Below are 13277 nucleotides of genomic sequence, written 5' to 3'. Positions count from 1 at the left end.
TCCATCAAGTGTCCACAGAAGACCTAAACCCAAGCTGCCTCTCCCACCACAGACACACTTCATGGGTCACTGAATGGGTGGAGACTGTGCGTTTTTGGATAGTTAGCCGAGGGACGGAAATAACCTCCTGGGTTGGGCTCTGCTGCGTTCCACGACCACGGACGACTGCATAGTTTACACACCGGGAAGCAACATGTTGCAGATACCTAAGAGGATATGTTTCGGGTTAAGATATATTTATAAGGAACACTACTTTGCAACCCACTATTCTTGTGGGTTTGAGCAGAGACAGGTATCAGCGTGAGGTATCAGGGATACAGTTTATTGTTGGGTATTCAGACCATGGCAAGAGGAGGGGGAACATGCTGTTTCAGGTGCTGGTGACACCATCAAATGATTCCTGAAGAAGAGCAAATGTACTGATCAGAGTTTTGAAGGCTCATCAGATACTTATCTGCTGTGTAGTTTTATAAGGCATTTGTATTTTAATGCACAGAGAGCAGCAGGACTCCTTTTGTATTGGATATCCGGTAGAACAAGGACAGTTAAATCAATTCAGGATGGTTTAAGCAGAGCTCATTGGATCCTGTGACTTACAGGCGTGTTGTTCAAGTGCAAAATAACATTGAAATCAGTCAGCAGATGTTGAGCTCAGCTGTGGGAGAAAACTGTGTGAGTTTAGTGTTTTGGTGCTATGAATAATCTTCAGAAAAAGAAATTTGGCATAGCTGTTTTGAAACAATTTTTGAAAGGACTGCAAATTGAGGGGCTAATATTATATAATAATATAATAATGTAAATTTTACTTCATTACAATTTCAGTTTTTCCAGTATATTGAAAACCCTCCAATTTAAAAACGACTGTTTTGTGGAGTTCATAAAAGGTTGTTCTTCAAGGACATGTAGTATTCACATGCCTGTATATTGTATATGTATATTAAGTTAAAAACATTGTAATTAATTTGAAAGTACAGGGATCATCTTACTGCACACAGCACTTTCACTGCTGGTGTTTGTAGTGTATTTGAGTTAACAACCACAAACCTACTCAGTAGGTATGTATTTATCAAACAGCACGTATCAGCCTGGTCTGCAGTCAGCAGAGACTGGGTGTGTTCGAGTCTCACATTTGAACCCACCCATAATCAGATCTGGACTCTGATTCACTTCAAAACATGAAAACAAAAACAACTACAACAACATAGCATTAAATACACAGGCTGTAAAAAGCACCGATACTAGGATTTCCTTTTATTTCATAGTAAAGTTCAGTATTTCCATCATATAGGAGCAGCACTAGGTTATCCCCCTTTGGTAAACTTTGATTTCATTGGTCATGAGACTTTTTAGTTTAGACGTTTTATCAGAAACAAATTTTAAAACAGAATCCTGAAATTGAATCTCACAGATCGGACAAGGCTCAAAACTGCACCAACACTGCCCCCCAGTGTTAGACATCTGATACTGCAGCATCACAAATGTGAACCTTCAGGTAGAGCAGCTCAAGCTTAACTCCCAGTATGGTTTTTATGCTTTTAAATAGCAGGTAGTGAGGCTTTGCTATGTGCTTTAGCATTTCATTTGTACGTAGACATGTCTAGCAAGTTCCTCTTACTAAGTTTAGATTACTTAGGAACACTTGGGCTGTTTGAGCAAGCAATAAAATGTTGTGCTTCTCTTTTTTATTGCTTGCCTAAGCTAATTCATTTGGCCCCGAATCTATATGTGTTTTTACAAACTAGGGGTTTTCCAACATATTTGATGAGTTTACAATCCACGCAATTAATTCGGTTTGATATTTCTAGCACTGTAAACAATGTCTCCAATCATAATTAACACATTATAGGGGGATTAAATTTATTTCAAATGGTCAAATTGTGATCAGTGTGTGAAAAAAATATTTTGCACTGGAGTGGTATGAAATAAGTTTTTATTTCCCTTAGATGCACTGCAGACTTTAGCTTTTATTTGCTTATTTCAACGCAGTCCAGAGAGGATTTTTAAATGATTTTAAATTCCAGAAAATTACAAAAGCACTCAAACTCCCTGAGATGAACTGGGATGAAAACTCCCACCGAGGCTGAAGCTGTGATTCACTGAATTGATCCCTTTACACGAGTCACTGCAGGAGACAGCAGAAAACATGACGTTCGCCACTGACCTGACGCCAATGCTGAAACAGCGCCCCCTACAGCTATTGGGAGTACATGATAGAAACCACATGATGAAAGTTAAACATTCATGTCTGACTCCTTTGCTCCGACACTGCGGTAAAACCTTTAACAGTAGATATGGTGTGCATTTGTGTGCATGTTTTTATCCCATCATAACGTTTCCTGGTATATACAATATATGACAGTACAAAAAGCTGCTGATCATACAAACCTTTGCAGCTATGGATGTGAGGGATTCGCTGACTAAACAAACTTTACTCCTCTCACTTCAAGAAATACTAATATGCTGAATGAATTATTTATGTTATCAATCTATAACACAGACTCACTGCAGCTACCCCTCATTACTCAAGGCTGCAGTCTTTGAGGCACTGAAGAAAAGAAAAACACTTCTGTATGCAGGCTGTGTCAGAACAAAAAGACACAACCACTGGACCGATCACTGCATGACCAGTGTCTGCACAGACACGTGGACTGTAACCTAGAAGGAAACAAGACTGCAAACCTTCACCACACCCTGAGTGTTTACTGATCTAAATATATATTTACATTTAATCTATCAGGAAATCAGCAGCTGAGAAGATCAGGGACACCACTACCTTCACCCACAGATTGTTGCAGGAGGTCCTGCTCACACTGACAAATATAATGCGAGACGTGTTAACGTCTTCATCTGCAAATATCTACAAACTAATCCTGCATACACCTTTGCCAATGCTGTGCATGTAAATGAACTCTAAAAATTCCTAAATACTTCCTGCAGTTGGCATATTTCACAGCTCACTGAGCTCAGCTGAATATTCCCAACTTCTGCTGGCATATTTCTGTAGTGCACAAAAAAATGGCCTCAAATTGGCATCTCTGTACCAGTTTAAGAATAAAGAAAAGCAACTGTTTTTGGTGCTATTTTTGGCAATCAAACTTTTGGGGTTTGTAAGTACATCAGTATATTATAACACTGTGATACCAGCCAAATGTAGTTGAAAGTTGAGCTTAACATATCCAGCCAGTATTAGCCCGTTTCATGTTTTTTGTATCCATGTGAATGCTGGTGTGAAAACTTACAGACCATAAGGCAGACAAAAATGCTTGGATAAAATCGAGCTAACAGATCAGCTTCAACGTTACTTAAAACCGGCCTAAAATACAGAGCATATGTTGGACTCTCTTTAAAAAACTGTCTGTATTCTCTCTTTTTTCTGATGAAATAAGAGTGTGGCATTAAACCTCAGCAGTCTAGCAAACACTCTGCTAATAGGTTGCCTGTTGCTGATTTTAAGTTCAGGGGTTTCCACATTACAGCTGATCAATTTTCATACGTTTCGCACTTCACTACTAAAATCAAAGTGCGCTGTGTCGAAGTCAGAAACAATGACTTTGTGTGTCTGTAATGCTGTTAAAAGTAACAGAAGTCTTTGAGGTTTGAGTGCTGGGTGAGAGGAGTGCTGTAGCCCGAGTTCCAGTCCCTCTCAAAGACAGCCTTCAACTGTGATTGGACAGTTGACTCAACAGACTGTGACGCCGTCTGGTTGACAACTAATGCTGAGCCAGCCGTGTTCACAAAGTAGTCTCCTGACCAGTTGGATGTACCTGAAAACAGAAAGCCACAGATTATATTTAAGCACATTATCTTTTTTTTCCTGAAAGACTGATTGGACAGATGATAATAAAGTATGTGTGACTAATGACATGCTTAGAAAAGCAGCCATCAGCTTGGCTTTTAACACCACCAACAAGTATTCAATTTCAGTATCATGATGTATTTTCTCATCTTGATGAAAATCACATTTTTCTGTTTTTTGGGGGATTAATTGAAACTGTAAGATAGGTCATTGAAACTGATTGAAAAAGTTCTCTATGTGTACTCTTTAAGTCATCTTAATGATTTCAAGAAACAAATTTATTAGTAAACAAAGAAAGTGTGCCTCACCTATGTATGCTATCTTGTCCGTCACCATGTACTTATTGTGGTTAACTCTTGCAAAGGGAATCTCCTTCTGCTTGGGGGTGGCAGGCACCACGAAGAGCCTCTAAATAAAGAAAACACAAAGTCACAACATAATGTTTTTACTTTAGGATAAGTGCCATAAAACGTACAACCTCCTTTCCCAGCGGGAGATGATGCTTGACCATAAGAGCCACTCACCACCTGGATGTCGAGGTTATTCTTGGGGTTATAAACCGAGGCCAGAGACTTCAGGAAAGAAAACATGACTGGCTGTGTGCTGTTCCAGCAGCTGATCAGCAGCCGCACTTTAATCCGCTTCTCATATGCAACTCTTCTCAGCTGCGTGTCAATGTCCGCCCAGTACCTGCAGAGGGCGCCACACGCACAGTACAAGCACAATGTTAAAACTTAATGTTTCTCACTTCCTTTCGGGATGATTTGATCAGGATATCCTGGTGTTTTATTGTGCAAACACGTTCATATTAATTTTATTACTGTTGATTTGACTAGAGTTGATGTAGGACCATAAAAGAAAAACAAAAACAAAACAACGATCAACTGTTTTCCTGTAGTTACATTTCACAACTATTAACAAAACTGCACCTTTTAGGATGTGAAAACTCCATGGTGGGCAGGTAGTTCATGACAGCGATGTAGACAAAGCTCTCAGCATCCTCCATCACACTGAGGATGGACTGAAGGTCTGGAGTCCTGCCGGCCGCACATAAGGACGGAGGGGAACTCTGATCGAGCAGAAAAAAGGATTCAGTTAATTTTAGCAGCATTTTTTAAAATGCAGAAAACTACAATACGCTAAACTACAAATGCACAGTAATGACTGGACGAATGCGCAGCTATGTGGGACTGTGGGTTGATTTAGTAGCCTCAGTGGGACTGTATTAAAAAAAACATTACATTTTAAAAAGGTTTTGAATGTTGAATCCTGGAAACGTGAGCGCTGTAACAGAAACCAAAACTCTGTGCTGCAGATTGTTTTCGAACAGCTTTGGAATCCCCCGGCCCTGCATCGCCCTGAAAGAGGTGTCGATATCTGCCCACTTCTGTGACTGTAACAGAAACCAAGCATTCACATCTTCTTTCAGTACTGATGGCCAACTGTAGAGGAGTCAGAAAGTCACAAATTGTGACAAGTGACAAATTGTGGTTGCACGTTGCATGTATACAAGTGCAACGCTGAAAATGTCCCTCTCTCTGCATGATGTGACCATCTAGAAACACCAGTTATTTCCCATTTGGTCAGAAAGCAAACCTTAAAACTGCTTAGAGGTGATTAACTGGCTCTTATGACTCAACATCAAAAGAAAATCCCGCTCACCGACAGATAGACGTTGGATGGCGTGTTGTTAAGAGGCAGCTGGAGGGGTGTATCCTTGTTGTACATGGTGGAGAACCTCTCTGGCCAAGGTGATGGGATTGACTTGCTCTCCCCCAGAAACCAGTAGGCTTCAAAGATCTTACTGAGGTCTGCTGCCAGGCAGCTGCAGTTGTAGACCACCACACCCAGCTCCTTCACCTGGAGACCAACACTAGAACATTACTTACGTTCGTTTTTTGCTGGTTTTGCATTTTTGAAACTGCAGAAAACAAAGAGGAAATAAGAAAAGTTGTTCCTTCTCTTCTGTCCCAGTTTAGATTTCTTTGTCCTACTGTTAAGCCGGTATCTTTTCTGATTAATTTATCAGAAATATGTTTCTGGGACTTTAGCGCAAGCTTGTAAAAAAAGGATGCGAATGACAGCTCAGCAAAAGTCTGATTGAGAAATGTAAAAGGGAGATGTGGTTTACCACACTGATGGTCCCACATTAAACAAGTGTAGACTAAACAGTTCAGCATGTGACTGAAACTTTATACCAACATAAAAACTTCCTCTTGAAAGCAGAAGAAATGGGACAGAGTCAGTGTCAGTATTCGGGCGGGACTACCGACACTGACGCTGTTTATAGATTTACAGGCCTGTTAGAGAAGCTTCAGATGATTCTTACTGGTGGAGCCCCGTTATTCCTGTGTGAAATAAACTGCTTTCTACTTTAAGACCCCCTCCCCACTGTTCCAGTTAAGCCGTTAGTTCACAAATTGTTGTGCACAGACCCAGTGCCGGTGAAGAAAGTGAAGCTAATGTAAATATGTAATAAAATAATAGATTTTTGAGCATATATAGACCATGCTGATTTTTTTATATATATATATATATATATATATATATATATATATATATATATATATATATATATATATATATATATATATATATATATATATATATATATATATATATATATATATATATATATATGTGTATATATGTATATATATATATATATATATATATATATATATATATATATATATATATATATATATATATATATATATATATATGTATATATATGTATATATATGTATATATATTTTAGGGAAAATTATTAAACGTGCTGAACTTTTGATTCTTTCTTATTGTTAACGGTTGCTGGGAGTGGGTGTGTGGACTTTTTTTTAGCTTTTGAAGAGAGAATCCCACATAAGGTCTGGGCCACCTTTCTTCTGATTGGATGCCCCCGCCCTGATGGGCAGGTGGGCAGTGCTGCTGTTCTCATATTCAGAGGTAGGTGCTTAAGCAGAGGGACATCCACTCCCTTTAACGCCACACCAAGTCAAGAGTAGAAAGAACTGTTTAATAATAAATATACTGATAAGTTTGCTCTGTTTACCTTTAAACACACCGACTGTACTGAGCATCCACCTCTAACAGCATTTACATGACAGTGAGAGAGAGTCTGAGTGTTTGTGTACCTGTGTGAGGGACCTCCAGTCCATGTTGGCACTGCCAATGTAAATATGCTGCTTGTCCACAACCCAGAACTTTGTGTGAAGAACGCCTGTGGTGAGCTCCTTCATGTTTACAGTCCTAATATGGGCTCCTAAAAGTCACACAAAACAAACACTTATTTCCTAAAAACTAACAATTCTGAGGGCTGGAAGCATTTTGGAAGCAATACTGGACAATGATAAATGAACATAACATATTCATTTTAGATGATTTTAGACAGAAGGAAGTGATACTCAGTATCTCAGAATAATCCATTTTGTAAATCAGAATGTTTATCAGTCTTATGCACCAAAAAACAAAAACAAAAAATGGTGCTTATGCATAGTTGTATGTTGCAATACCAGAGTTACTGTTAATGTCGCAGCTAAATAACTCCCATCACAACCAACCAACTTAACACAAGTGTCGATAAGAGGCTCACAGACGTCATATGATGTCCCACACACAGTGAGACATCACAATATGTGTATTAAACTAATTTCATAATAACTCAGACAGCTCAGATCAGTCTGACCCCTGCAGGTGTGACGTTCAAAAGAAGCCAAGAGTCACCTGAGTCGTTGAGCAGCCTGAGGTCGTGCCGTGGCTGTTTCTCCTGCGGTGTGTTAACAGCAATACGAACTGATAAATTCCCCGATAGTTCAGCGAGCCTGTTCAGAACAGCCTCACCCTGTGAGCACGGCGAGAAAATCAGGGATCAGTTATCTGGTTGTTTCACAATAACTGCTTTAGATCAAGGTCAGTCGGCACAATTAAAAGCACTTTGCATCAATTAATAATCAATCATTCTTCAGCATAATTTAATATTAGAGGAAAAGAGAAAAAGAAAACCGCAGACAACTCCAGCTGACCTGATTGGCTGTCGGCTCACGAGTGTGTGTGTCTTTGTTGGTGAGGGTCCAATAGAAGGAGGCGATGTCGACACTGCTGCGAGCCTCGTTCATCAGATTCATCCACGCCTGGAAGATGGATGGATGAGTGGTGCTGGAGTTAAACTCCAGGCCTTCGGGAATGCTCTCCACCAACACGATCCTGGAGACAGAGAGGAGTGGGAGAGTTTTTTCCTCAACGTCCAACGTCAAGAAAAATGAAATTACATGAATTCATGTCAAGCAGATAGTTTAACTAAGCTTTAAACTTTAGCTATGTTATAGAAGAGGCTGGGTAGAGTATGGATAGTAATGAAGATGCTGTTTCATGTATAGTCAAGAATCTGCACTTTAAGTAATTTTCTATTACTGGTATGAAGCTGGATAGAATCATCAGTCAAATTTGATAAAAAGTAAGAAAGTTTGCTGGCTTTGTCATCAAATAAGGTTTTAAAAAGCTTTTTGTTTTCCTGGATATTGAACTCTTCTGCATATGCAGATTAAGCTGGAAGCAGGTGTTGGTTTCTAAAGTAAACTTACCTGCAGGGATCTGTGCAGGACTCCATGTTAGGCAGAGGGAGGCTGATGTCGGGAACAGGGTGGGAAGAGGAAGAGGAGGCCCTCGGTATCAGGAGGTTACAGAGCGCCATGATGACCAGCAGCACACTAGCCACAGTGGCCAGAGCTATCAAACACCTGTAATACTGAGGAGGGAGGAGGAGACGTCCTTAGAATCTGCAGCTCTTGATCAGTGTTTATTTCTTTGTCTTTATTTTTGACATAAACTGAAAAAATCATTGTGATTTATTTATATTGACGAGTAAAAATTCAGGTGTATTTGTGTGTTAGTGCTCTAACTCACCACCTGTGTTCTCCTGTTGGATTCTTGTCCCCGGGACTCATCCTCCAGCTAACACACAAACACAACCACCACACAAGGACACTGTGAGAACATTCGATCCAGACTGAACCATAAACCTCTATCATACCAGACATCCACGGTCTCAAAATCGCCACCTCAATAACTGCTAGCACCTGCTAAAGTCATGGAAAAACCATCATTCTCTGAACACACAAAGGAAAAGAGTTCTACGTCTGCCAGCTTCCTAAACTGGCACTCATTCACCAAATGCTGTCATTAAAAAAACAAGTAACATCATTTAATTTAAGCAGTTACAGTCAATATAAACCTAAAGCAAGAGCACTTCCTGAAACACAATCCTTCACTTCCTCACATGATTTAAAAATTCCCTTGACTTCCAGCATTCGGCACGTCTGCAACATTACAGGAAAAACAACGACGTGGCCAAACCCCAGCAACATGCTTGGGATATTTTTCACAACAAAACAGAACATTGACTATACTGTGGCGCCTCGTTTATCGCAGGAGTTACGTTCTAAAAATAACCCGCGACAGGTGAAATCCGCAAAGTAGCGAATGTTATTTTTTTACAGTTATTATAGACGCTTCAAGGCTGTAAAACCCGTCACTACACGCTTTATACACTTTTCTCAGACAGGCATGAACATTTTCACACTTTTCTCTCTTGTTTAAATTCTCTCAAAGTTCAAACCTTCGTAGAAAAATAAGTCCAGTATTAGAGAATGAAACCAAAGGCACCTGCGGTTGCCTTCGACAGTGATTGTTGAGTTTATTGGGGTGAAATCTTACAAACATGCAGTAATGCACTTCAGAGTCACACTGCTAGCGACCAAAGATTTATGTAAATTTGACAAGCTGAATGCATTCTGTACTGTACAGGAGACACGGCACCAGATTGATTGACAACGGTCTACAGCCAATCAGGACGCAGAACACAATGCGCTGTTAAAAAAAAACAGCGAGGGCGCGAAAGGTGAACCGCGTCATAGCGAGAGACCACTGTACACAGCTTTATAACTGACCACTTAATTTTCTATGCACAGTGACCAGTGATTGCAAAATCATTAATCACTTTGTCTCACATCAAAGGGGCGACATTTGATTTAAAAAATATAAAGGAAAAGAATACAGTGAAGGTAAGTAATAAATATTTAAGCAATAAGTAACTTAAATAAATATTAAAACCGCATCAGGAAATGATTAAAAACTAGGATGTTTGTACACTGATGAAGCCCACATATTAAAGGAACTTTACCTGGTGGTACGGGATGCCGGTCTTCATGTTCACGGAAGAAATGAGCTCCGTCCTGTCAGCTCACATTCACTGTGTTGCTCTGCAGCTCTGAGACCAAACAAGAGGAACAAAACACAAACGTTACTTCAAGTCATCATGTTTCAGGGGTAAATACAAGATGACTCAACCAATCCCGAAGCTGCACCCAAGGAAACTTTGCTACACGGCTTAAAAACATTTCATTCCAAGTTTTGGCTGTAATGATATCTGTAAACAGAACCAGCAGCAGTGGATATTCATTTAATGCTATTTAATGATACATGGCTTTGAGAAAGGACGGACCTGCACAGTTTCTATCGTTCTTAAGAGGTTGTCATTAACTTAAAGTAGCAGTGTAGTTTTCAACAACACAGCAGCCTCAAACACAACCAAACGTGGGACACACACCTCAGCTTGTCCTTTACACACTCAACAAAGAGAAGGTTCTAGGTGTTTTCACCACCACATACACAGAATGAACTGCACCATCTCCAGCACAAAGACAGCTCCAGCTGCTGAAAAGCTGCCTGCAGGGTGACAGGGCCTCTGAGCTTACAGCTAGCAGCTAGAAAAAAGGACCCCCACAAACTTACAAGTACAGAGATTAAGGATTAGTGTATTTTGTACTGAAGTCAAATCTGATTAAACACAAAAATGTGATAAAGACAGAATGTGATGCTTCTTTAGATCTGACTACATCAAAGACAGGAAGTGCTGTGACTTGGTAAAATTGCGATATCGCTGAGCTGGAAGTCACAAGAGTCAAAGAAGCATGTGATACTGCATTGTGAAGCAAAAGCATTTTAGCTCTGAGTCATGCACAAATATTTGGAAATCTTTCAAGTCACACTTATGAAAGTTTTTATGAAAGCAGAGCCTATTGTGGTCTATCACAGACATACTGCTATACAGGCTGTCCGACCTGCACCAAGATATTTCTCTACTACTCCCACTATAAGTGCTATTACATTACAGCACAGTGCGATGGCTGATAGCTAGTTTGTAATACACATTGCTCCAAAGTCAATTAAAACGACCGCATCATTTTGAACTTTTAATATAACACACTGAACACATTTATACACTTCAGGCCACTGGAAGTTTTCGCTCCTTATAAAGCTCAGTCACAAACAAGCTCTTTAACATACAGGACATATTTCAGGTAACCGACTCTTCCTGAAAAATGATTTCAAAGACGGGAAACACATTTCCTGCTAGAGACATATTTCTGGTCAGAGAGGAACACGTGACTAATATTTTAGTTTCACACGCTGTTGTTGTTGTTGTTTTAAGCATATGAAGAAATTTCTTAAATTAAGAAAAAGCAGATGAATGAATGTAAATGCTGAATTATTGCTAACACGCTAAAAGCAAAATGGCCCTGACTTCAGAGTCTTTGAGTGTTTTGTTTGTATCAAATTGTAAATTTTACTAGCTTTGACATGTTAAAATCTAATAACAGAACATGTTTAAGGGCCAAATGCATCTAAGAAACACGAGTTTTGCTGGTGACCTAGTGGATGTTCAGAAGTTTTTTAAATTTTACTTAAACAAACCACAGAAAGAGAAACTGCTTTGGATGTTCAAGTAAATTTCATACATCTGCTCTCAGTGATAAATCAAGTACACTGTTTAGTCCTTTTCAAGTTGCTGGTTTAGAAGAAGCATAATAGTATTGAACTGGCCAAAATACCTAAAACGTACAAAAAAACCTGTAGTTTACAAACAAAATTTTGTTAGTTCCATACAATGAAACTCACTAAGACCATGATAGAAAAAACAACAAAAAAACAACAACTTTTCAACCTATTTTTTTTTTTGCTTTATAAAATTACCAAAAATAAGATGAAAATGCATCGACTTCTTTTAAGGTCACACAGATGCTTTGTTTTGATAATGACCAATTGCTGTTATTTGTATATAGTCTCCTACAAAGTCCTCTTCTGAAGCAGGGAAACCTCTGACCTACTACAGTTTCCCAGTTTGAAGTAAGCAGAGTACAAAGTGGGCACAAAGTGGAACAAAATATTGTGTTTTCATGTTCCTGCTATGTACACTGGCATGGTGGCAGGACAAAGACAGTGCTCTTCTGTTTCTGAGGTGAAATTTTGGAGCTGAATCACAGAGAGAATAAACTTGAGTTGCTTTGAGCAGACTCACTCTGTGATCTCAGTGGACTTATGTCAAACTCCTGTGCCTTCTGTGGGACATGACACACTGAACAATGCTGGAACATCATTATAAGAAACTCGAGTCTGGAACATGTTGAAACTACAGGTCAGCTCTAAGTGTCATACTGTTATAGCACCATATTTAATTTTGTTATTTTAACTGTACTTAATAAAGCAAACCCAAAAGCCCCTCGGCTCGAACTGCATCTGTTAGCAGTGGACAAAGAAGAGTTTGTGCATCTGCGCAGAGGAACAAATGAATTAGAATTAGAGAAAATAACTCGGTGAGGAAGAAGTGACTCGAGATTTTTAGCTCAAGTTGTAGCGAGTGTGTCAGTGAGTGCAAGGATTGCTAAATCACTAAATTACCTCACATGAATAAGACGACTGTAACCATTTTCTGACGTTTGACTTAGACAACACAAGTGTGGTTAGCCAGCAGGAGGCTAAAACATGAATGTAGGTAAATGTGGGTCACTCTGGAGTTCGGCAAAGATCAAATAAATTAAAAACTACACATTAAGTAAAGCACGAATTAATTTACGATGAGGGAAAAGTCTTTGTTTAAACTCCATAACTGCTAACAAACACTGTAGCCTGGATCTGTGTTAGTGAGCCGACGGAGAGTCGCTGACGATGCAAAACAAAAACAGTTCGCTATAAGCTCTAAAGAACATTTAACCCACCTGCTACTATGCGTCCAGGTTACTTACAGTCCCTCACACAGCAACGACGACGTGTGCAGTTTACGTACAGTGGCATTTACGGTTAATATTCATTGTTAGATGCACGGAAATACATAAAGAGAAACACTTTTACAGCACTTGTTTTGTTTCACTACCGTTTTGGCTACATGAGTGAGCAGGTCATGTGATCCGTGCAATTCAACCAATTAGAGTGGCGTTTTCACGTGACGTACTATATCGGCCTTACTGTAATGTAATTCTCCCCTTTCACCACGAGATGGCGCAAATAACACAGAGAAAGCGCTTACCCGAGTGAAGGATTGACGTTTGAAGAAAATGAATTTATAAGGACATTAAAGGCTTGTCCACTGGGTGAAGTGTTACAGGGTTTGCAGCTCCACCAGGTGGTAAGAAGAATAAACACA

At 39.5% G+C, this 13277-nt stretch overlaps 1 protein-coding gene across 1 annotated transcript; it reads right to left on the bottom strand.

Moving 5' to 3' along the window:
• Positions 1–1248: 1248 nt before the first annotated feature.
• Positions 1249–13035, bottom strand: pld3 (phospholipase D family member 3). Its single transcript, XM_085244180.1, has 12 exons — positions 12853–13035; positions 9978–10064; positions 8702–8749; positions 8380–8543; positions 7822–8002; positions 7523–7640; positions 6934–7061; positions 5459–5656; positions 4726–4865; positions 4321–4486; positions 4105–4204; positions 1249–3764 (listed from the first exon to the last, which is right to left on the bottom strand). Exons 2-12 carry the CDS (start codon positions 10002–10004, stop codon positions 3571–3573), a joined length of 1464 nt encoding a protein of 487 aa, XP_085100306.1. The 5' UTR covers positions 10005–10064; positions 12853–13035; the 3' UTR covers positions 1249–3570.
• Positions 13036–13277: the final 242 nt, after the last annotated feature.

The sequence above is a fragment of the Mchenga conophoros genome, linkage group LG14 (assembly GCF_057382185.1).
Source record: "Mchenga conophoros isolate Kocher_MC1m ecotype Shallow Benthic linkage group LG14, M_conophoros_male_GT1.1, whole genome shotgun sequence".
NCBI lineage: Eukaryota > Metazoa > Chordata > Actinopteri > Cichliformes > Cichlidae > Mchenga > Mchenga conophoros.
The sequence above is the reverse complement of the archived record's forward strand: the minus strand, read 5'-3'. Positions and strand labels throughout refer to the sequence as shown.